General features: G+C 43.3%; 4 protein-coding genes across 4 annotated transcripts; all 4 read left to right on the forward strand.

The window, feature by feature from the left end:
• The first annotated feature begins 789 nt into the window (after positions 1 to 789).
• LOC128748817 (galactose-specific lectin nattectin-like) lies at positions 790 to 1848 on the forward strand. Its single transcript, XM_053847817.1, has 7 exons — positions 790 to 822; positions 902 to 967; positions 1040 to 1055; positions 1136 to 1218; positions 1293 to 1427; positions 1495 to 1609; positions 1690 to 1848. Exons 2-7 carry the CDS (start codon positions 902 to 904, stop codon positions 1752 to 1754), a joined length of 480 nt encoding a protein of 159 aa, XP_053703792.1. The 5' UTR covers positions 790 to 822; the 3' UTR covers positions 1755 to 1848.
• Positions 1849 to 5741: 3893 nt separating this feature from the next.
• LOC128748832 (galactose-specific lectin nattectin-like) lies at positions 5742 to 7035 on the forward strand. The gene is made up of 7 exons (XM_053847841.1): positions 5742 to 5784; positions 5859 to 5924; positions 6028 to 6043; positions 6144 to 6226; positions 6343 to 6477; positions 6563 to 6674; positions 6881 to 7035. Exons 2-7 carry the CDS (start codon positions 5859 to 5861, stop codon positions 6940 to 6942), a joined length of 474 nt encoding a protein of 157 aa, XP_053703816.1. The 5' UTR covers positions 5742 to 5784; the 3' UTR covers positions 6943 to 7035.
• A 5380-nt stretch (positions 7036 to 12415) lies between these two features.
• LOC128748809 (galactose-specific lectin nattectin-like) lies at positions 12416 to 13753 on the forward strand. Its single transcript, XM_053847804.1, has 7 exons — positions 12416 to 12425; positions 12510 to 12575; positions 12667 to 12682; positions 12792 to 12874; positions 12953 to 13087; positions 13163 to 13274; positions 13591 to 13753. The coding sequence occupies exons 2-7, from the start codon at positions 12510 to 12512 to the stop codon at positions 13650 to 13652; spliced, it is 474 nt and encodes a 157-aa protein (XP_053703779.1). The 5' UTR covers positions 12416 to 12425; the 3' UTR covers positions 13653 to 13753.
• A 7572-nt stretch (positions 13754 to 21325) lies between these two features.
• On the forward strand, positions 21326 to 22481 carry LOC128748839 (galactose-specific lectin nattectin-like). Its single transcript, XM_053847848.1, has 7 exons — positions 21326 to 21337; positions 21407 to 21472; positions 21549 to 21564; positions 21682 to 21770; positions 21852 to 21986; positions 22072 to 22183; positions 22337 to 22481. The coding sequence occupies exons 2-7, from the start codon at positions 21407 to 21409 to the stop codon at positions 22396 to 22398; spliced, it is 480 nt and encodes a 159-aa protein (XP_053703823.1). The 5' UTR covers positions 21326 to 21337; the 3' UTR covers positions 22399 to 22481.
• Positions 22482 to 25654: the final 3173 nt, after the last annotated feature.

Here is a 25654-nt window from a genome sequence, read left to right on the forward strand (position 1 = left end):
GTCAAAGTATTAGTGAAATCTTCAATCATGCCAATGAAAAACAACACATCATCACACTAGACAAAGAACTGACACTAAGTCATGTATTCGCATTATTTCTAATATCTATCTTCAATAACTTCGAGGATATGAGTCCAGACTGGTCTATAGTTTAAGTAAACTGCTAAGAGACATGAGATTCAGCAGACAGACAGCTCAATTTAACCCCTGAATAAAGCTGGCAGAGCAGTCTGTCAGACACCAGCGGCTTCTACCAGAGACGTGAAACACTGACTTGCTCATCTCAACACTCAGTAAACTATTATATTGAAACATAGAGACAAACTCCACTGAGTTTCACCATAAAACGGTTTCAAGAGACACTGTAGTGTGTCCAACACATGGAATAAAACGTAAAAATAAAAATGTATTTATCGTGATAATTAGCGTTATTGCCGTTATGACAAAATGTATCACAATATTTTTTTTTGTCCATGTTGCCCATCGTTCACAGACAGACAGACAGACAGACAGATAAACTTGTGCAGAAGGAGTTATGACACAAAACTGTCTGATGCAACTGAAACAACCACGACTGAAAACAATCTGAAAAGATACTTTGAATATATTCAAATATCTCACATTAATAATGCAAAAAAATGAGAGCTGGCAGTGCTTCAATTCACTGATCTCCTACTTCATCTTTTTATCTATTTAGATTAGCCGAGGCTGTTGACCTAAGAAGGAATCATTTCAATCCCAACTGAAAGTGAACCATCAAAACCATATATAAGTCTGTTCCAGTCTCACCAAGACGTCGAGTGACTGATCCCGTCAGCCAAGGTTCACTCTCACTACTGCTTTTCATGGTGGAGCCAGTCCGCTTAACTCACTTGTGCGTCTGACAAACCTCTTTTTACAGATGAAACTCTCCCTGTCTGTGATCGTGGCCCTTTGTCTGGCCAGCGGCTTGTGGATTGGAGCTGAAGTAAGTAATGACTCGACAGAACTAACTTGAAAGTTGACTTTGGATCTGACATGCCTTGATTCTGTGTCACAGGCTCTACGTGGGCAAGGTCAGTATGCTACATGAGGTGACCCTGGTGTCAGGAAACTTCTTGTATCTGATCACTCTATGTGGTTCTTCACTGCTCAGAGGTCTGCCCTCCCGGTTGGTCTCAGTACGGCTGCAAATGTTTTAAATTCTTTGGTGATAATAAAGATTGGGCCGATGCAGAGGTACGGGAAACATATTTTGGGATCAGATTTCAGCGTACCTATTGCTGTTTGTCGTGACCTGCCACATTCCACAGTTTTTCTGCGTCGCACAAGGCGGAAACCTGGCTTCTATCCACAGTGCCGCAGAACATAGGTTCGTCAAAAACTTGATCAAACGCGCTACTGGAAGAGATCTGAGAACCTATGTTGGAGGTCATGATCTCTATCAGGTGATCCACTCATTCGCTTCCACACGGTTTCATCATTCGGATTGATACAACGCCACCTCATTGTTAGGAGGGCCGATGGAGCTGGAGTGATGGAAAGCGCTTTGTTTTCCCCGGAGGGTGGCACAGGGGAGAGCCCAACAACCACGGTGGTAGAGAAGACTGCCTGGAGCTCAACTTCCACGGTAACAGTTTCACCATATACACACTGTCCATGGCAACATGAGAGTTATTTTGTGACCGACTTCTTTATTGGCCCTTCCAGGTGCCGGCAATGACCTTCCCTGCCATCTCCGAAGACCATTTGTTTGCACTAAACCCATGATTTGATTTCCATGAAAATGGCACCTTCTCCGGGTCACAAGGCTTGAAAAGACCGGCTGGAGTTTTGATCCATTTGAACATTAGTTTAGTAAACAGTGATGCATCCCAAATCCACCGTGTGTTTCTTGATTCATTATATATTGTGTCGAATGTTTGAAACTGACTTGCAAACACAAACAAAACAAATCAACAGGATCGGCACCATGCATGAGCTTTCCTACTCTGTGGTGAAACCATGACAAACAAATACAAATACAATTGAAATAAATTGAAGACAAAGCAAGATGATCCTGGCGAGAAAAGCAGAAAGGTCATCGCTGCGTCTTAATACTTCAAGTCTAATCTACCGAACATTATCAACAAAAAATAAAGGTCAAACACTTGGGCACATTATCGGACACATGGGCCGATATACAGAATTATTGTCAACAAAACTTCAAGTCCAAATCACCCACTGATGTAATGATAATACAACCAATGCTAACTAACTAATGCAAGTGCAACCTTTGAAACGCAATAAACTTCTATTTTAGATGAGTTTTTTTTTAACCATACCTCACCATATGAAATGTAAAATGGATTCATAGTCATAGTCCCTTGCATACAACCAGTTTATTTCCAGAGATGATGTGGAATAGTTCTCCTGAACGACTTGAGGCCGATCAAAAGGAAGGATGAATCGAGTAGAGCAGCAGGGAGAAATGAACCAAGAAGAGAAGGCATGGAGTCTTACTGGAGCCAGTGTCATGTTTACAGTCCTTTCCTTGGTGTGTGTGGTCTCGGAAAAATTGCATTGGAAAGTACTGGCCACAGATTAATCCCAGAGGACAGTGAGACACTTGGTCTGGAGTAGATGCTGCGATATATTCAGGGATTGAAGACTTTAAAAGGGACGAGCCGCTGAGTCATATTGCTGCAGATGATCCTATTTAGTTCCAACAGAGTGAACCTGTCGTGGCTCATCGAGGAGATCAGCACCAGTTGCTGGATTGTTCAGGGCTGACAGAAGACTATATTCACCATATAATATAAACACAAAGAGACAAACAGGAACGATGAGCAAGGGCATCAACACCAAAACGCGGAGTGAGGAACACAAACAGGGACAAGGAAAAACATGAAACAGAAAACAGGCGAATAAGGTAAAGCCTGACTAAGGGGGACAACGGAAAACACACTCCGAGTTTACTCACGAGTCCCAAACAACAGAAAGCCCACTGTGGTGGTGGTTCTAAACACATACACACACACACACACACACACAAGGATGGACTGTTATGCAGGAAAACAGAAAAGGTGAGTTTAAACAAGAACATTCACACGCGAACAAACAGCAAGAAGCCATAAACAGAAAACAGAGGAACGAGAGTAAACTAAGGAGGTGGCTGAAAAAACATCAAGTACGCACAGAATTTAGGAGCACAAGAGGAAGGAGTGAGCAAAGCAACCATCTGGCGATCCGAGCTGGCACCAAGGGGTAACCCGGATGGCTTGCTTATCTGATGACTGTCAGCCGTGTCGCTCGGGAGGAAACACGGAAACAGACAGCAAACAACAAAATAAAACAAACAGAACTGAATTATTGCGTCATGTCGGAGTGGCTCCATGACCTCTTGACTCCTGTCAATAGTTGCAATGTCAGTGGTGACGCTCCTGCATCTTCTCAGACGCTCTGAGGCAGCTATAACAGCAGGGCTGTTTGTAAGACACTCTAGATGTATACTCACATGACATCCTAATAGCAAGTGTCTGTAGTCGTAGTCGGGTCATCATTCGGTTATCAGTGTGCAGGGAGATCATTTCCAGAAAGACGAGTAATAAGTGACTCCCTGTCCCATATATACAGATGTCTGCTGTGTTAGTTTGCATGCAACAATGTTTATTATCCATAGAGTCAGTGGAATAGATGTCATTACATATACATGCATTGCACTCCTGTTGGCATCAATGGTGCCACAGCACGAAGGGAGAGTTGTAGTTACGACGGTGACAAGACCAGATCATGCAAAGACCAAGACCAGTGAAGAGGAAGAGGATGAAGACCAAACTGAATATATAACAAACTTATAGTCTGTTCCAATGAAAGCATCTCAGTTCTTGAATTATTTTGAAGAAAAATGACCAGTTTCTATATGTATATGACTTGCAGAGTTATGCTTCTGTATTCTTCATCCAGTTTGTTCTCGGTCTTGGTCTCACACTCCTCATTGGTGATGGTCTCGACACGGTCTTGACTACCAGACTAGAGGTTTGGTGTGTACGTAGTCTGTGGGAAATTTGTCCTTCGATGTTGTCTGTAAATGGCCGTGTCTGTGACGTCATGCTGCTCAACAAAGAGTCCAGTTAGAAAACACCTCTTCGGTCTATTGTTTCTCACTTCAATAAAATGAAGCAGATCTATATATTTTACAGAGGAAAATGACAAAAATGGTTATGTGCAGTAACTTGAATAAGTAAATGTATGATGACTTATACAGGAATGGAAATAGCTTAAGGTTTTGAAAATATTTGATGAGCTGTTCAATGACAATGATAATAAAGTTAATGGGTTTATGATAAAAAGGCACTTCTAACACATTCAAATATCGCACATTTTGAATGTAACAATTAGAAAGCTGGCTCTGCTTCAATTCACTGATCTTCTGCTTCATTTTCATGTAACCTATTTGGATTAGCTCTGGCTATTGACCTGAGATGGATTCCTTTCAATCCCATGTGAAAGTGAACCATCCAAGCCAGACAGTTTCATATCAGTCACATCAGCCTTCGACTGACATACAGCGTTGATGATCATGTACCAGGAGCACTAGTATCGTGCAGTATTTCTCCAGATAAATGGTCCATCTTGAAACATTCTCTTTGTGTGTACAAGTTTAAGACTTAGGTATAGTTATAGTGTGAGTTTTTCCAAGAGTCGTTTCGTCCCCACAAATCCTGTAAGCTATTGTAACCCCGCTATTTTTCAGTAGTATAGAACACTCATGAACGCATCATGCATTAATATATATATATATATATATATATATATATATATATATATATATATATATATATATATATATATATATATAGAGAGAGAGAGAGAGAGAGAGAGAGAGAGAGAGAGTAAACAAGTAGCTAGAATAGCTTGATCTACGGTGGCCCAAAGTGTACAAAAAGTCATGACAAAGGATAAATATTTACTTTTTGATATTGCACTTAAAACGCATAACCACCACTGCCACTTCTCAAAACAACCTGATGCCCCCAACATAAAGTTCACTCCTGAATTTGAAGGCTTCAGTAGTATTGCAGAACATGTCTGTCATCTTCAAACTAGGAAGCGACTGTGTGCATCTCCCAGTATTTCTTGGAGATTATTCCTTATAGCCCCTTGTCTTTCTGTCTTACTGAAGTTTTTCTGTGGAGTTGTGGCCACATATGATCCTGGTTTGGTCATCCAGCCTGATGTCCCCAGCCTGTCATAAGCGTCTGGAATATCATCTGAGCATCTCTTGCCCAGAGCCGAGGTAAGGTCGATGCGATTACATTGCTGAAAGGAAAGTATTTATATAAGAGTAACATGGCAACAAGGAAACCTATCTAAGTTGTTTTTGTAAATCATTGCTGCACACAGAGAATTTAGCGAAACTAGGTTTCACTCCTGAATGTGTTGGACAGCAGGTGTAAGACCTGTAGGTGAACAGTGACTGACGCAACCAAGAGACACGACAGAGAATCCGATTCCCGCAGGGATGAACACATTTGACTAGATCGCTGGAGTCTGATGGCGATGATAAAAGTTGATCAAAGTGTTTATGAAAAAATGATCAAAGGCACTTCGAACACATTCAAATATCCCACATTGGAAATGCAACAATTAGAAAGCTGGCTGTGCTTCAATTCACTGATCTGCGGCGTCATTTTTAATCTATTCAAATGAGTCCTGGCTGTTGACATAAGAAGGAATGGTTTCAACGAAAGTTAACCAATAAAATCATATATAAGACTGCAGCCGCCTCACGAAGACGTCGAGTGACTGATCACATCAGCCAAGGTTGGTTGCCTGTGACTATTGTTTTCTGTCGTGATGGACGACTGGTTGCTAACTCTGACAACCTCTTTCAACAGATGAAATCCTGTCTGTCTCTCATCGTGGTCCTTTGTCTGGCCAGCGGTCTGTGGATTGGAGCTGACGTGAGTAAAACCTCGCCTGAACAAAAGAAATGAAGAGAGGAAACTATACTGGCTGTGAGTCTAAACATCAGAATACTGATCCATCTGAATATGTTTTCCGCAGGCTCAATTCAGGCAAGGTGAGTGTGCTGGATCTGTTCTGCACTGCTAATACTTCACAGGGAGCTTCTGTAATCTTCTCTGAGCTTGATCATCCTCGACTTCTTCTCTACTGATCAGACTTGTGCACCGATGGTTGGATTCATTATGGCTGCAATTGTTTTAAATACTTTGGAGAGCAGAAAACCTGGGCTGACGCAGAGGTATGGACAGCACAGGTTTCGGTTCCATGCACAGAACTTTCCAGTAACAGCACAATACTGAGACATTTGGTAAGATATCAGTGCACTCACTGGCTACCTTCTGTGGCATTCCACAGCATTTCTGCCTGGGACAAGGTGGAAACCTGGCGTCCATCCACAACAACCTGGAACATAATTTTGTCAGAAGGTTGATCAAAAGCGCTTCTGGAAGAGATGATAAAGTTTATGTTGGAGGTCATGATCGCTACAAGGCAAGGGCTCGATCAATTCCAGTTCATATTCAATTGTATCAGAGGCTGAGACTGAAGCAGGGTAACAGCTCGATCTCATTATCAGGAGGGCAAATGGAGCTGGTCTGACGGAAAAAACTTTGTATTCCCCGGGTGGCACAAAGGAGAGCCCAACAACAACGGTGGCAACGAAGACTGCATGGAGCTCAACTTCCACAGTATGTTCCATGTCAATTTTACTTTCACCAGGAGCAGACTTCTGCAGCATCTGCAACATCACAAGATTTAGATAAGATAACAAACATCCCAACAGAAATTCCAGCCCTGTAAGTCAGTGTAATGCATATACCGTTGCTGGGCCCCACCTCAGGAGGACGCTTTGTACCTGTTTGCACGGCTGAGCTTGATCTTTTCTGACCCACAGATGCTGGCAACGACATCCCCTGCCATCTGAGAAGAGCCTTCGTTTGCTCTAGGCCTGTGTAATTCTCATCAAGTGAGGTCCTGAAAATGGCACCTGCTCCAGGTCACAAGGATCCAAACGACCTGCATTCATGCAATATTAGTTTAGTAAACTGTGAAGCATCCCAAATCCATGTTTGTGTTTTTTGTCTCATTCTCAACTGGATCGAATTCACTGTCTATCTGTGATAAAAGTACATGCAACAAATACAAGCTTAAAATACAACTGAAACACAGTGTAGAGACGGCAAACACTTTCCTGACTAGTGAAGTACGGAGTACTTCTAAGCCACTAACACGATGTATTAATCCAAACACAAGTTACAGTCTACCTCTTGCTTGCGATGAAAATTCATGTGAAAGATTATGGTCCATAATTTGGTCTGTACAGTGATTATTATAACTTATTATTATTCAGTAATGTCGCCTCTGTGATGAGGGATGGCACCGCTACGTCTTGAGTTTTGACTTGTGACATGCAGCATGGAGACAGGAGCAGGAGAAGTAAAGACACTCCGACAACACGCAATCACAGCTCTGTAAACACAGAAAACCAATGTTATTCCTGAGAGCTCTGTCAACATTTCCACTCCTGCACGCGCACGCACAGGCACTGGCGCTCAAGCTAGAAAAAAAGGCATCGCTAACTTCCTGTTATCCTGTTTTGTCACTGAAATAACCAAGTGTAATTCAGCAAATATTGAATTACAGTTCTCTTTGTACAACACATGCGCCACATTTTCAAACAAGCTGTCAGTAGTTTAGGGGTTAAATGTCAGTTTGACTTCTAAATTTAATACATAGGACTGCTGAGAGAGTGGCTTTCTAACAATGGCGGGAAAAAAAGGAAAAAAATGCTGGTGCTTGATCACCACTAGGGGGCAGTGTGTTTCCCTCTCTTTTTAATGTTTTTTACAACTCGATTACTGCCCACAAGTACCTCAAATATTTCTCATCTCAAGTTGTGATGAGAACAAAATTCTTTGAAAAAAGGGAAGACGCACACGTCTCGAGTCACAAGTTCAGTTCCAAGTTGGCTTTGGAAAAATATCAACTCCAACATCAAGCTAGTCTTTCCCACTTTGGAACCGATACCCAGTACTGTAACCCAGGAGTCAGTATTGGATCAAATTTTCAGAACTTTTTCAGGGCTGTCACAATGTCAGATTTTTGATCACGATAGTAGTGGGGGAAAAAAATCACAACAAGAATATCTATTTTAGCAATAATGGGACAGTCATTCCAATAATTTTTTTTGACTTTATGTGGTGTTTTTACTCTCAAATGACAAAAGGAGACAAAACTATGAACTCCACTGCTACTATAACTGAACATAAAGGTCCGAACGCTGAAACGCTTCCCAAACCGTCTCGCAGAAGTGGTGAAGGATCAAAGAACGGAAATGAAGATCACCAAAAACCGATCTGCGCATTGCCGACGACGAGGGCTGTTCAGAAGCAGCGCGCACGAGGACATAAAACTCTGAGGAGAAGATCCCGGCTCTTGACGATGACAAGCAGCATTGCTGTTGTGATGAAATCGACATGTGTACAGCAAGATTTCTGACTAATTGACTGTCACCAGTTCCAGCAGCAATGGTTGCCAAACTTTTCCCACTTCGTAAGCTGGTTTCAGAAATTGACACCAACGAAAATGAAAAATGTTGAATTTAGTGGGAGCTGTTCGCACAATATCATATGTTTAACCCAATGTTGAGAATTCATTTCACAATATATTTGTCAGTTCCTGACAGAATGTGTTACGTGTGAAAGTGTTCGGTGAAGCCCTGCTAGTTGTGACGTGTCTGCTACTCGCTGCTCACTAAGCAGCGGCATGTCTGCTGTGGAACTTCTTTCAATCTGTCATGTAAAGTTTGCATCCTGCAGCACATGCACAGGAAAAATGCTTCAAATTAAACACAACATTTAAAGCGCCAGCACTTGACGGAGCACGGAGAGTTTTCTGGGCTCATGAAAGTGAGACCGCTGGTTCCTCAGCAGCAGGCTGTTAGCGCAGCAGGCTAGCAGCACCCGCGAGTGTGACATTCAGAACGATAAGAAATAATTATTAATTTCACCGAGATAGATGAGCAGCCTTTCTCAGGTGTCGTTCACGTGGAGATGGAAAGGACCAGATCATTTGGAGTCAGGTGCAGTGTTTGTTAGCCACCTGAATCTGAAACTTTTGAAAACATCTGGAGTGGAAGCTTTCATAAGTGCAGGCTCTCTCTATCGGAGTCCCGCTCCAAGCGGGCAGTATGAAAATTTCACGGACATAGCAACGTCTCAAGAGACTCACCAAACTGTGACATCTCACATCAAATTAAATGTTTTTCAGCTGGCCTTTTGACTGAATAGTTGCTGTATTCTGTGGTGGTGGTTCATGTTTCCACATCATGCACACACAAGGTCTCATCCTTCTGATGACAAAAACATTTTTTTCTATAAATATAAACTTCAACAAATATATCAAAACAACATCACACTGCTTGTCCTTGCTATATCACACTTGAAAATGAACACCCTTAACTACAACTATGCAGTACACTTTGCCCCTAATGTGTAACTAAACATGCCCTTGTCCCTGTGACAGGGGTCTGTTTCCACACAAAACTTTGGTTTAAGCCCACCCTCAGATGATGCTCAGACGATACAGGTGTCCGTCCTCTTCTTGTGGCAACATACATGCAGATTATATAAATGTGCCTGTCGCAACCTGCACCCAAAGGGTTAAGATTGTAACCAAACCGGTGTCATACATTTCTTGTGTTACTAGGCAGATGAAGTTCACACAAACTTGAGATATGTAAATATTCTTTTTGCACATAGCCATCAAAGTTCACTGAATGCATTTCTTTGTTGATTTTATGCTTCATATTTGCCAGATTTTAGAAAGATTTTTTTTTTTTGTCTTATAACCTGAGTGACTTTTCCAAGTGTCTCACCAGACGGAAGCCTCCAGCCAGGAGGTGCTCAGTAGTGATGGCCAGATGAGGCATCATGACACAGTATTGAAGGGTTGGTGAGGATTCCTGACACAGTGTTTGGGTTTTCAGAGGCCACCAGATGGCAGTGTCTGCTGTAAGATGTTTGGACATGAAGCACTTATTCAGTCAAACCTCACATCATTTCTGAATCAAAACCGCCATCTAGTGGCTTCAGAGAATTAGGATCCTGTTTGATCAACCCTGCAATACTGTTCCACGATACCTCGTGTCCCTGGTGCCGCGTGAGGTGTGGTCCAAACTGTTACTCCAACAGTATAACCACAGTAGATCCCAGGTAGAAAACCTGACCCAACAGGGACAAACAAAGATCAGGCAATGAAAGGAAGGACGTCTTGGTACGCTCACTCATCCTTGCATTCCCCGGCAATTCACGTGTCTCAGCAAACTCTCTTGCGTTATATCGGGAGTCAGCAGGAAAGATGGGTCATAAAACATGAATTACAGATGTTGGGAATGCTCCACATTTTTTTGACTTCCAATCCGATCCGATCCCGATGTGTGAATTTGGACATCTGATGATACCGATATTCCTCCAACCGATACCAGAGCTCAGTTGGCTGTGTACTCCTGTATGTTTTTGTATTTCACCTAAAGTATATTAGAATAATGACACATAAACCAGGAACATGAATTAACCCTGTGAAGCATGAACCCTGAAACAGTTGACAGAGAGCTCCAGTTCTTTAAAACAGAGCTCTTCATTGATCCTTGACAACAATTTAAAATCATCAATATTCATATATGTACAGTATTTCATATAATCTGCACTATATGACCAACAGTATTTGCACCTGGCACACACTCGTGTTGGTGGAGAAGGCCTGGCTCTCAGCCTCCGCTCTGATTCATCCCAAAGGTCTTCTATCGGGTTCAGGTCAGGACTCTGTGTGGACCAGTCAAGTTCATCCACAGCAGACTCTGTCATCCATGTATTTATGGACCTTGCTTTGTGCACAGTCATGTGGTTTGGAAATACACTGGTACCTTGGTTCTCGACCACAATCCGTTCCAGACGGCCACGATTTGTTCAAAATCTGAATGGATTTTTCCCATTACAGTGAATGGAAAAAGAAATAATGTGTTCCAATCCTTAAAATAGTCTTTTATAGGAGTGAATGTAGAGTGTCTGCTGCAGGAGCGCTGTTCCTCTATGTGTGTGGCCGCTGCATGTGGGAGGGGTTGCCGAGTGAGTGAGGTCTCTCCAGAAGTGAAGAGGTGCCCGGTGCGTGTCCAGCTCTGAATGTGCGCTTCTGTGCAGTTTGGCTGTGACAAAGTCATAAACCAAGTCACTTAGCTCTGTCCCAGACTCGCCTCATCCCTGTCCCAGCTCCAGCCCACAACAGGACATCAAACCCTGGAGTGAGCGCTCCAGCCTCGGAGGTGTGGAGAGCGAGCACCTCCCCTGTGACACTCTACCACGGTCCAGTGTGGAGACAGGAAAGGTTTTACACCTCAATATGAAGAAAAAACAGTCAGTAAATGTAGCTAACGGGACACGTCTGCATACAGAGGCTGCGTTATATATAATAACAAAGCGCGTCGTGGGTCAGCTGATCGGTCTGTGCACGTTATGTTTTTCCAGCTTTTTTCAGGGGCGTTGGAGTTCTGGATTTTCGTTTGAAATCAGAAGCAAAAAAATCTCGAAATTTTTGTTCGAACTCCGAGGTACCGCTGTGTAGTGTATCTGATCAACATGCTCAAAAGGTCTTATCTGAACAATAATCTAAAATGATGCGTTCAGGGGAGCTCAGTTCTGGTTATTATTATCGGTGCAGGACACTACGCATACTTCCCGAAAAGGACACAAACAAAAACAACCATGGAAGTAGCGTAAATCTGACAACAACAGTTAGCCCCATGCTGAGTGACATGCTGTTAGCTAGAGGGTGTGTGGCATCACTGACCAAACATGGAACACCCTCTATCATTCTACCACGGCGTTTAATGGGTTTGCTCGTCCTAAAGACGTGTTATCGTTGCAAACAAAACAAAGCCACGCTTTCGAACGCTACGACCCGCTACTGAACTCCTCCATGACTGTGACTGCTGAGGTCAGCCAGAGGTGGTGCTGCGGAGCCAGGGGCGCGCAGAGACAGCAGCGAGTTGGACCTAGGAAAAGTGCGGCCCGGGCCCATATGCCGCCCAATGCCTGTATTTTCATGGCCCTTTTGACATCAGACTAAAACCATAACTGAGTGAAAGGAGTGAAAATATTTGACTAGATGTCGGATGTTTGATGACGATGACATTAGGATGTTTGAGGCCAAAGAGAAGATCACATGAAAGAGATGCACTTCTGACACATTCAAATATGTCACATTGAAAATGTAAAAACTGGAGCGCTGGCTGTGCTTCAATTCACTGATCTTCTGCTTCATTTTTGATCTATTTGGATTAGCCCTGGCTGTTGACATAAGAAGGGATCATTTCAATCCAAATGATATATATAAGACAGCTCCTGCCTCACCGAGGCATCTAGTGACTGAGCACACCACAAAAGGTTCGCTGTCATCCTTGTGCTTCATTTCAGGGGAAGCCCATTTTGTATTGGTCAGTGACTCACTTTGTCAACCTGTGTTCGCAGATGGAATCCTCCCTTTCTCTCATAGTGGCCCTCTGTCTGGCCAGTGGTCTGTGGATCGAAGCTGAAGTAAGTAAAAGCTAGATCGAGCTGAACTTGTTCAAAAGAGATTTGACTTTTGAGGCACTTGTCAGAATTCACTGTGCGTGTTTTCCCACAGGCTCGCCCAGACGAAGGTCACTACAATGAATCTACACTACGATGCTAATTCTTTGGATGACCCACTTTTATGAGAACCATTGCTTTGTGAGTTGTCATATCATTTTGTGTTTCTCCACTGATCAGAGATGTGCCCTTCCGGTTGGTCTCAGTACGGCTGCAGTTGTTTTAAATTCTTTGGAGGGGGTAAACGCTGGGCTGACGCCGAGGTATGGCAAGTCCTCATCTCCGTGAACTAAACAGTGACACTAAACAAATCTGTGATACTCTCCTGCCACCTTCAATAGCTAGACTGCATCAAACAAGGCGGAAACCTGGCTTCTATCCACAGTGACGCAGAACATCAGTTTGTCAGAGACTTGATCCGAAGTTCTTCTGGAGGCAACAAGAGGACCTATGTAGGAGGCCATGATCTACACAAGGCACGTGACTAACCATCCTTAGAGTAGATGGTGTTGACTGTTATCATGAACCACAGCTCGACTTCCACTTCTTAGGAGGGTCTGTGGGCCTGGAGTGACGGAAGCAAATTTTCATTCCCTGGATGGCACAAAGGAGAGCCCAACAACCATGGACGTGGTGAAGACTGTATGGAGCTCAACTTCCACTGTACGTGCATAAATAACATATGTAAATGTGCTTGTGTGTGAGCCTGGCTTAATCCTTACTTGTGGGGACCAGTTCTTGACCAAACACCTTCCTGTGAGGACCTTGTGTCTTAGTGGAGACCATTTGGCCAAATCCCACAAATCCAATTTGAGGTTGAGGACGTTGCAATAACCAGGTCATTATATTGGGTTTAAGGTTGGTCCAGGTTAAGGTTAGCCATTGAAGCATTATGGCAATGAGAGGTCCCCAAAAGTGAGGTCAACCAACAAGCCTGTGCGCCTGTTTAACTGACATACTTCTGTCTTTGGAATTGCAGATGGCGGCAATGACATTCCCTGCAATCTCGCAAGACCCTATGTTTGTTCCAAGCCTGTGTGATGTTCATAATCGAGTGAGGTCCAAAAAAAATGATGCCTTCACCAGGTCTCAACAGTTTGTATGGCCTGCTAAAGGTTTTGATCCGACACAAGTTCAGTAAATTGTCATGCATCCCAAATCGATGTTGTGTTGTTTTGTTTCATCATTTATTGCAAAGTTGCATTTGTGCTTTTAAAAATTACAGATGTTATCAGTACAAGATTATATTATATTATATTATATTATATTATAAATATTTTCAATTTTGAAAATGGTATTTTGTACACAAATAACACAATCTAAATAGATGAAATCAAAGCATTTGTATATATATTATATGATATATGATATTTTCTATTCTCTCTATATCGTGAAATATGCAAGACAACTTTACTGTACGCATAACTCAAATGAAAAAAAAATAAATTCAAAACAAACTGCCTCATCGTACACCACGTGTGTGAGGCTTCCCGTGCACGATGAGGGCCACGAATAGCGCATGCGTCGTACTTCCTTCTCCTCACGTGTCCAAGTCAAACATTTATTGAAGACAAGGACTATGTCTGACACTTCTTGTGATGTGAAATACGATGAGAATAAAGCAAAGGAAACTTTTTATTTTTTTTATTAATAATTCAGGAGTGGTGCACCCTGGCAGTTTTGTGCTGTGCTGTGCTTTTGGGGAGTGGCGGTTCTGTGTGGATCTCAGATCTCTGAATAAGGTAACTGAGAAAGATCCATACCCCCTTCCACGCATTGATGACAAACTTGACGCTCTGGCCACGTCATCTTGGTTCATCTTGGATTGTGGCGATTTAAGGCGCTTCCGTTTGGACCCTGCCACCTTCGAAAGGTTGGTGGACAGGGTTCTGTTTTCTGGGATTGGCCTCCTATTACAGGAAGTGTGTTAGGGGATTTGCTGGTACTGCTGAACCTCTTTTCCAGCTGCTGCCAAAAGGCCAGAGATTTTCTTGCTCAAATGAATGTTGGGAGGCTTTCAAAAACCTGAAGTTGGCCCTAGTTGCAGCTCCTGTTTTGTAGGGGTTTACTAGAGGACTGTTGTCGCCACTGTGATAGCTGCACAGCTAGAAAGGGGCCAACAGAGCGTTCTCATGCTAATTTACAGCAGTTTCCTGTCGGTCGGAAAGGGTCGGAATTGTTGTTTTAGGGCCATTTCCCTGAACATAGAGTGGAAGCTGAGACTGTAGTCGGTGCACTAGTGGGGGGAATGTTCACTAGGTATGGGGTCCCTGAGGTGATCCATACAGATCATGGCAGAAAATGTGAATACCGGGTTTTTATGGCAACATTTATCGTACATTGGCACAACAACTGGCAATTGTGACCACTAAACATCAACGAGACTGGGATACTTATGTTCCACTTTTGCTGATGGCCTGCAGGACTGCTGTTCGGGACTCCACTTCCACTTGTTCCCCTGCTCTTTTAATGTTGGGCAGGGAGAACCTGGGCCTGAATATGCACGGAAACTGCAGGACCGCCTTGAGTCAGCACATTTGTTTGCCAGAAACCAGTTGGAAAAGGCAGCAATGAGACAAAGAAGGAATTACGACGACAGGATGACATTTTGAAGTTGATGGGAAAGTCTGGGTTCACACTCCTCAAAGGAACTAAACTAGATAATGAGTAGGTGGGACCCTGTGTCCTCTTGGAAAGAGGAGGGAGTCCAAATGCCACCAAAAGAGAAAAAAGTTGTTCTGCCCAGGGACAGGCTCGTCCCCTATCGGGGCAATGCCGATTCTTCTTTCTTCTTTCTTTTGAAACCCTCACCTATGGTCACGAGCTTTGGGTAATGACCGAAAGGATGAGATCGCGGATACAAGCGGCTGAGATGAGTTTCCTCCGCAGGGTGGCTGGGCGCACCCTTAGAGATAAGGTGAGGAGTTTGGTCATCCGGGAAGAGCTCGGGGTGGAGCCGCTGCTCCTCCACATCGAGAGGAACCAGTTGAGGTGGCTTGGGCATCTGATCCGGATGCCCCCTGGATGCCTCCCTGGGGAGGTGTTCCGGGCATGTCCTACCGGGAGGAGACCCCGGGGAAGACCCAGGACTCGCTGGAGAGATTATGTCTCCGGTCTGGCCTGGGAACGCCTCGGGATCCCCCGGGAGGAGCTGGAGGAGGTTTGTGCGGACCGGGAAGTTTGGGCTTCCCTGCTTCGAATGCTGCCTCCGCGACCCGACCCCGGATAAGCGGTAGAAGGCTCGTCCCCTACCGGGGCAATGCCATACCAGATTATTGGGGCGGGATGGACATTGCAGCAGACTGGCCATGTGGACGGTGGGTCAGACTCTACCTCTCGGCTTCCTACTGTGGCGTTGCACCTGCAGGTCAAGGTCGGACTCAAAAAACTCAAAGACCACCGAGCTACCGCAAGGATTTTGTACACTGCAGGGGTAGTGTAAGAGACTGGAACTTGTGTTTACCACTGTACGGGAATGCACCGTACTGGGTGGCGGTGTGGTAAAGGTGGGCATTCAGTTAGGAGACAGCTATAGTTCATTTCACCTGTTCTGGAATAAAAGGCAACTGGTTGCTTTCCAAATACTGACTCCTGTGTCGCTACAATAATCTATTCACAGTGTAGCATGCAGTGGCCTCAGGCACCAGTTTAAACAAATAGAAAACTTATTTTCCAAACTAAAGATCTAGAAAACCACTCTTAATGTCTATATTGCATATTCCTATTCCAACATCCCAAGGGGAGAGGGTTGCTGTTCCGTGACAGCATCAGAGGCAGCGCCTCGTAATGTCAACATTACGCAAAGAGGTGTGCGACTTTGAATAGAATGTTCTGTATCATTTTAAAAGGCTTAATCTTGATTTATTGACTGGATAAAATGTGGCTGAAGGTCTGTACTTGAAGCCAATATGGCTGAGCACATTTTGTCATTGTTATTTGAGGAGCTGAGACAAAACTGACCTGTTGAGCGGTCATTTGCATTTGTTTTTAATTTCAGCTACCCATCATCAAACTGTTCAAAGGATATAACTTTGTCATTCCACTAGAGGAAGACCAAGCTCTGTTTCCTCCCCTCGAAACTGAATTATGTAAACACAAAGTCAATACTGCTACTGCATGTCTGTCAGCAGATGAGTGATAATGTGGTTTAAAGTACTCAAACAGCGACTTTGCATGCAGAGCTGGTTTCCACACAATTTCATGAATTGTATGCGAGGCCTAAAACAACCTATTGAAAAACTCCAGCAAAGAAAAAGATATATATTTTGATCCGTCATGATGAAAGAAGGTAACCAACCACCATGGACCGTCTGTACTGCAGTCAGAATCACACATAATTGACCATAATATTTGACGTTCTAAACTGGCCTTCCCAAAATGCTGTGTGACAGCTGAAGTGTATCTGACCGTGACAGATAATCTGAAGTGGCGATAAATGAGAAACCCATCCTCGCCTGCTGCTCAACAGGGGAGAGGCCAAAGATCCTTCCCTCAAGCCACAGAATTTATTTTAAAAAGTTGAAACACGCAAAAAACAAACAATACAATTTGAGTGAACATATTTGAACATATTCTCAGATGATGCAAATGTCTTTTGTGACTTTCGTTGTGATATGTCCCACAGGCTGTTTGTTCAAGAGGGTCTGCTGCTGGTTTGGAGGCAAAGCAGCCATCAAGATCATATATAAGACTGAGGGCTCCTTCCATAGGCATCGTCTCAGCAAAGGTTGGCTTCCATTCCTGCTCTGCTTCCTGGCACAGATGTTCTAACAACTCTGACGGTCTCTCTCCACAGATGGCATCCTCTCTTTCTCTCATCGTGGTCCTTTGTCTGACCAGTGGTCTGTGGCTTGGAGCTGACGTAAGTACTGCAGTATGTGCAACACATGGATGGAGGATTTCCAGAATTCTGACTTCAACTTCCTTGTATCTTTCAGGCTCATTGCGGGGGAGGTTGGTATCTGATTCAATAACTTCAAACTTCTTCTGGAACAGTGGACTGGAAAGCCACGATTGAAGCACTGCCTCTTGTTTTCATGTCATGACTGAGCCTCTCCACTCCCTCTCCAGACTGCCCAGTCTGCCCTGTTGGATGGACTCAGTATGGCTGCCACTGTCTCAAATTCTTCTCTGCTGCTCTGCCCTGGGCTGACGCACAGGTATGCAACACCTCACACTCACGGTCACAGCGCTTCGGCAGCTCATATCCATGACATTAAGCTTGTGGCTCTTCAACTCAGGTGGCCTGCGTGAAAGAGGGGGGCAATCTGGCTACAGTCAACAGCAATGAAGAACACACCTTTGTCAGAGACCTGATCAAAGCTTCCGATAGCGAAAATCCTAGAACTTACATTGGAGGAAATGACATTTTCAAGGCAAGTGGATCATCAAGTTGTGTCTCATGTTCAGCCTTTAGTCAGATCATGATCCAAAATGACCACGTGGATTCAATATATTTGCCTCAGGAGGGACAGTGGATGTGGGCTGACGGTTCCAGCTTTGAATTCCCTGGATGGTTGGCAGGAGAGCCCAACGACCTTGGAAATAAAGAGGACTGTCTGGAGATTAACTTCCACGGTACATGAGGGTTTACTATGGCTCCATCGTGATTGATGAGAAACCTTTCTATATTTCTGTCAGACCTAGGCAGAAATGTCAGGAGACTCAAGCCTGAGATGTGATGATGGACAGAAAAGCACTGACACTCTCTGCTTTTTCACAGATGCTGGCAATGACATCGACTGCTCCTCACCAAAACCCTACGTTTGCTCCATGCATGTGTGAAGAGCTCCATCAAGAGACATTCAGTCATTGAGAGTACTGACCAGTCATTGAGACTATCTGACTATCAATAAACGTTGAGGCATTAAAACTCCCAGTTGTTTTTGTTTGAATATTTCAACAGCTTATCAACACAGAGCCATGACAAGAAACTAGGCAACGCCGTGCACTTACACGCATCTTGATGAATGACTGAAAACACCCTGCAACAGTGTCAGTTATCACCTTGAACTGCATCAGGGAAGTAAGATGATCAGCTCTAGTTCAGACGCCACTTTTTTACCGACCAAGTTGGAGAAATCGGAGTAGCTGCCAATACCGACTCAGCTAACACCTTTTTAAATTCAGCAGGTTACCAGAACAAACATGACACCGCTGCCACAGGTTTCACGTCGAGTATTTTAAGTTTAGCATGGCAATCTATGCATATGGTGATATATATATACTATCTCAGATGGAACACCTGAGAAGTTGAAAATCCACTTTCGAGTGTCTGCTGGGATCCTTTGCCTCCAGTAACCTGCTCAAATCTCAGAAAGACACACGCACAGTGTGTCCTCCACAGAGCCCGCTGACCCTGAAGCACGTGTCTGAGAATCCGTACAAGGAACTAGGAAATAAAAATGCCTCAACGATTCCTGAGGAATTTGTTAAAGATCCTGAACTGGAATTGGATATTAATGCCCAAGTCGATCAGCAAGTCCTTGCGGGACCTTTTTTTTTTCTTTTCGGTGGAGATGAATAAAGCCTTGATCAGTGACAATGATCTACAAACACTCTTGAACAATGGTGTTTGAGAAGCAAATGAGAATTCTGAAGAACAAACTGCTTTATATTTGAACACCTTTGTACTAGCCGACTCTACCCTGGATAATCACTCAGTAAACACACAGTCTATCATCGTGTTCACTCTTGATAAAGGGTTGGCTCTGCTTCTCCGCACCAATCCAGCAATATGTAAAATCTAAGTCAATTTTTCACAGGCAAGGTAATGAAATGGTTTTAAACAGGAGCCCAACTGGTCTCTGTGAACCAGCAGAGGGCAATTTTACTGACACGGCAAAAGATAATCGGCTAGAAATGGCAACGATAACGTCAAATTAAAGGTAGATTTCAGTCGTGACAAAAGGGTTGTGATGCTCATGGACCACTTGGCACTGCCTCGACAGAATGACTGTATTTTATGCAACATTGTGGACATCTAATCTAATCTGACACATCAGAGTTGCTTGAAGATCACTCTTTATATCAAGTTTTTTTCATCCACCTCACAAAACACACGTAGACAAACTGCAACCAGCCATCAAACCGCAACAATGTCACCAAAGCACTGCAGAAGTACCGTAATTTCCGGACAATGAGAGGCTACTTTTTTCTTGCGGTGTGAATCCTGCGGCTCATAAAAGGATGTGACTAATGTAATATACTGTATATTTTTTTACAGGCTAAAGAGAAAGAGGCTCAAACCGAGACTGGAAAATTTTTCCTTCAGTGTGGAGCATTTCCGCATCATTGTCTTTCCTATCTGTCAGATGAACATTTTCTAGTATGTTTTGTTTGTAATAAAACAAATAATGGCCACAAAAGTGCATTGTATAACAACACGCTTTGGTTCATGGACTGACCAGCTATGATTTTAATAGCTCATATGTTGCAAATGTTCAAGGGTATTTTCTTAATAAATTAAGCAATTTTATCATTTGTTTTCACATGGCCAAACATTTTTCCTGCCTTATAAATGAGCCAAGGTTTAAGGAAATAATCAATAAGGTTGGTGTCATTTCTGGACATTTAAAAACTGATCTTCATGATAAACCAATATTACTCTCCCTTGACACCAGGAATACATGGAAACAGGATACATGGAATCCAGCTGGTCTGTGACATCACAGGCCTTAAATAGTGTTAAAACAACACAGTTAAGAATCTTCCTCATTGTGTTTTGGACATGTAATATTTGTTTGTATACATTACATCGAAGTTGTCTCCTCCTCAGAGCTTGCGTTCATGTGCTGTCGAAATAAAGTTAGAACTAACCTGACATCTCGCCCAAAAGATAAACGCTACCTTTTTCGATTCAACCCACGTATTTAGAATTTGGAAATGATAAATATGTTCCCACGCTGCTCTTCCTTATTAACCACTAACATGGAAGGTTACGTTCCATAGGGCCCTGAATGCATCGTTGGCTCAATTGTTGGCGCAAGCTTCTGCGGATAGTTCGCAAGCTAGCTGTCAGTTTAACTTGAACTCGGAAGAATGTAGTGAAGAGTTTTTTGTATTTTTAACTCAGGGCACATTACTAAAAAGGTTGGGCACCACAGTTCAATCATTATACTGCCAAAATATATTGGAATATACATTACAACCTCTTGTCAACATGAAATGTTTTAGGGCTTTTACAGATGCCCACTAAACCGCGGGTGCAGTGGGTGCAGTTAATAATCCATGCATTCTATAGTCCGGATTATACATTACTGCATCATAGGGGCTCTATTGTGAAGTTGTTTTCTTTCGTGGTTTATCCCCATCTACCTGTAAACTTTAAAGGAACCACCTCTTAAAAATTTGTATTTACCTCGCTGAAAAACCAGTTCAGATGGGAAGAGCAACAAGGGCCAAAGTATGCTCTAGGTTCCCCTCAGTCCTGCACTTCATGTTTCCACCGAGCTCGCACATCCAACACATTCTCCGTCCTGTCACGTCTGTTGCACCCATGTGACAGTAGCGAAACGAAACAAAGCCAAAATAAACAGAAATTTGAGTGAACCTATTTGATTCCATTTTAACTCAATCCATGCAAATGTCTTTTAATTATTTGTGTCACAGGCTGTTTGTTCAAGAATGGTCTGCTCCTGTGTTTGGAGGCAAAGCAGCCATCAAGATCATATATAAGACTGAGGGCTCCTTCCAAGGGCATCGTGTGACTGATCATCTCAGCAAAGGTTGGCTTCCATTCCTGCTCTGCTTCCTGGCACGGATGTTCTAACAACTCTGACGGTCTCTCTCCACAGATGGCATCCTCTCTTTCTCTCATCGTGGTCCTTTGTCTGACCAGTGGTCTGTGGCTTGGAGCTGACGTAAGTACTGCAGTATGTGCAACACATGGATGGAGGATTTCCAGAATTCTGACTTCAACTTCCTTGTATCTTTCAGGCTCATTGCGGGGGAGGTTGGTATCTGATTCAATAAATTCAAACTTCTTCTGGAACAATGGACTAGAAAGCCATGATTGAAGCACTGCCTCTTGTTTTCATATCATGACTGAGCCTCTCCACTCCCTCTCCAGACTGCCCAGTCTGCCCTGTTGGATGGACTCAGTATGGCTGCCACTGTCTCAAATTCTTCTCTGCTGCTCTGCCCTGGGCTGACGCACAGGTATGCAACACCTCACACTCACTGTCACAGCGCTTCAGCAGCTCATTTCCAAGAGATTAAGCTTGTGGCTCTTCAACTCAGGTGGCCTGCGTGAAAGAGGGGGCCAATCTGGCGTCAGTCAACAGCAAAGAAGAACACACCTTTGTCAGAGACCTGATCAAAGCTTCTGATAGCGAAAATCCTAGAACTTACATTGGAGGAAATGACATTTTCAAGGCAAGTGGATCATCAAGTTGTGTCTCATGTTTTTAGTCAGATCGTGATCCAAAGTGACCACGTGGATTCAATATATTTGCCTCAGGAGGGACAGTGGATGTGGGCTGACGGTTTGAACTTTGAATTCCCTGGATGGTTGGCAGGAGAGCCCAACGACTTCAAAAATAAAGAGGACTGTCTGGAGCTTAACTTCAGAGGTACATCAGGGTTTACTATGGCTCCATCAAGGACATGTGCTGAGCAGTGAACTGTGCGACACAGTGTCCAAAAATACCTGTGTCCAAAAAAATGAGGACGCTTCTTACAAGCAGATTGTTTTGTTAACGCTTTCTCCTTTCTCTGACCCACAGATGCTGGCAATGACATCGACTGCTCCTCACCAAAACCCTATGTTTGCTCCATGCATGTGTGAAGATCTTCATCAAGAGACTTCACAAATTGCAACATTCAATAAGAAATCAAGAGCAAATATTCATCAATAAACATTGTGGCATTCAAGCTCCCTGTTGTTTCCACTTTTGTTCTTATTTGATTTTTCTGATCTACGAAGCAGAACCATTGAGTTTGGAGCCACCAAAACAAGAAATACATCAACGCTGTAACAGAACAGTCAAACATCTGTAAAACCCCTAAAACATTTCATGTTGACCAAAAGTCGTAATGTAAAATCCAAAATCTCATATTTGTAAATATTGAACAGTGGTTATAAAGATTTTTTTGTGATTTACATCTTGTAAAATATTCCTGTTTCACCATAGAAACTCTTGACAAGGTATTTTAGTTGGTAAAACACAAGGCATTAAAGCAGCACTAAGTAGCGGATGAATATTTGTTTTTGGCAGCGCTGCTGTTCTGTATAAAGTCATGGTCAATTGTATATGTAGAAGACATTTCCACAGCAAGTGCTGACTAAGGTGCTTTACATAACATCAGAGATACAGAAAACAGGACATAAATAAGATTCTTTTGGTAGTTTGAGAAAATTTGCTTTTGAAAAGCTGTGTCTTCGATCCCGCCCCTCCATCCCATGTTTGTTTATATTTGTTTATGAGGAAAGACGGTGGCGAAACAGCAGAAAATGTTATCACAGATGGCAATATACGCAACACTGTCCATCTTATACTTGCAAAGGCAACTTCTAGAAGCATGTATCATTCAACATCAGAGATGTAGCGCCGTCCTGCAGCCAGTGAGGAGAGGCAGGATCCAGCGGGAGGCGGAAGCAGCTGCAAGACAGACGGACGCAAATTCTAAAACTTTATTTTGACTGCACGTTGCAGAACGACCAAAAGGGAAAGTTTGAACATTTCCTCATTAGCAGACAACAAACGATCTATTTAGTTATGAGAAATAACCTTCACGTCCGGCTGGAATGCACTACAGAATGCACTATGAGCAACAGTCATTGTGATGTTTCTAATGGGATTCTACCTTGAAAAAACATGCTGAAAACCTTCATGTTCATCTCATCGGCTCTCATCTAAGCTGTGGCGGTGCGCCACCGTCATTTACAGCGCTGCAGAATAATAAAGACGTCGGAGCAGCGTTTTTCCTCTCGCGCTTTACTACATCGTGACTGTCATGTTTCAATAAGCAGCAGACAAACAACGATCAGAGCGTGAGCGTCAAAACGTCCGTTCACACGTTTATTTTGAGTTGACTGTGGACACTGACGTCAGAGTTAGAAACTATTCTTCTTCAGTCAGTTCCAGACCAACCGTCAGGGATGATGAAATATGGCGCTGGTCGCGTCTCTCAGCAGCTCCGAGCAGCTCTGCACATCAGAGGACTCAACGGCAATCTATAGAAATAGAATATGAGATATAACATGTTACACTTGTCCAAACCAGATAGACCAAAAACACTGCAAATGACAGTGAATCGACTATTTTTCTGTCTGATAAATACTAGCGGACTTTAGCCACAGACTTTAGCCGCTAGCTGCTAATCCGTTTTGCTGCCTATATGTGCACTATACTGTGATAAATGCAATAAAATGAGTAACGGACACGTATACGTTTGTTATCATCTCAAAAATAAGTTCCCCACATTTGATAACACACCCAAGACCTGCGGTTAGCACAAAGAATGCCTTACAAGTCCGGTACAAACACTGTTTTTCACCACAATATATTGACTAACATGACTAGAACCAGTTATTAGCATCGTGGCTAATCAGTTTGGCCACCTATAAGGTCAATGAACACTTCGACAGTGCAATACGACGAACAGCAGACAAACATCCATAACTGTGTTAGAACATGAGCAAGTGATTTTTGCTGGCAAGCAATTCATTGAAAAACTACGTTCACCATGCAGGAAGTATATTTATCCTGTTTTAGCATCACAGTGCATCTGTTTAGCCTGAATCATATATACACTGCACTTACATACAAAGAACAAGCATATAGACATTTGTTTCATGTTTGGCAACACAACAGAGACAGCAGTGAAAAATTGACTTACAAGTCAAGTAGAAACATCAGCACTTCAGGATCAGATGAAAAGCCTTTTTCTAGCTCTCAGTTATTGTCAGGCTGTAAATGCATCTCCTATATTGACACTTGTCTGGGATCTGTCATTCCATGCTTCTGACATGATGTAAACAGCTGCCTGCCGAGGTCGCTCTGCCCTTCTGTCGTGAAGTGTTGCGGTGTGGGTGGAGTTGGGGCAGTGATGCCGCTCACAGAACGCGGCTCGCCCAGAGAAAGTTACGTCGTCCATGGGAGCGTTTGACAGAGAGCCGGAGGGTCAGACGACGGGGTTTTGGACTGCTCAAAATGAAACCTCAGGAACTATGAAAATAATCTATGTCTAAATGTTACACAGTGTGACTTTAAGAAAATAATACCAACAAAAACAATAACAACATAAGACAAAACGCAGTACAATAAAAACTGTATAACTGGGGTTGTTTTACAGAAAAGAATCTCCGAAAAAGACATGAACAGAACCACTCAAGCACAGTGCCTTTCAGTCCAACTGACTTTTCGAGCTGCGGTAGAAGAAGTTCTCGGTGGACTGTATCGAAGGCGGCAGTTGGAGCTGAAAGCGCAAGAGCAGCTGAGTGACCAGCATCAACAGGTGAAGGTTACTGGATAAACACAGACTTCCGCTTGGAAGTTACCCGTCGCTGTTGTTAAACATCTTCTTTCCGAGGCCTTCCGGTTTAGCTTTTGAGTTAAAGCTATCCGCAGAAGCTCGCACCTGCTGTCGAGCCGACGATGCGTTCAGGGCCCTACGGAACGTAAACCTCCATGTTACGCTGGTTCCGTCGGGAAAGTGGTTAACAAATCGTTTCCAAATTCTAAAGACATGGGTCCAATCGAAAAGGGTGGCGTTGACCCTTTGGGAGAGGTGTCAGGTAAGAGTCGTCTTATCACTACATTTTTGACAGCACATAAACGCAAACGCCAAGAAGACAACTTCGATTTAATGTATACAATTTTTTAAATTAAAAAATCTAAAAGATTCTTAACTGTAGTGTGTTTACACTATTTAAGGTTTTTGATGTCACAGACCAACTGGATTCCATATTCCTGTTATGGTGTCACAGGTAGGTAATATCGGTTCATCATCGAGATCAGTTTTTAAATGTCCAGAAATGACACCAACCACATTGATTTATTTCCTTAAACAATGGCCCATTTATAGGGCAGGGGGAAAAA

Source organism: Synchiropus splendidus, chromosome 17, assembly GCF_027744825.2.
Source record: "Synchiropus splendidus isolate RoL2022-P1 chromosome 17, RoL_Sspl_1.0, whole genome shotgun sequence".
In the NCBI taxonomy this organism is placed as follows: domain Eukaryota; kingdom Metazoa; phylum Chordata; class Actinopteri; order Syngnathiformes; family Callionymidae; genus Synchiropus; species Synchiropus splendidus.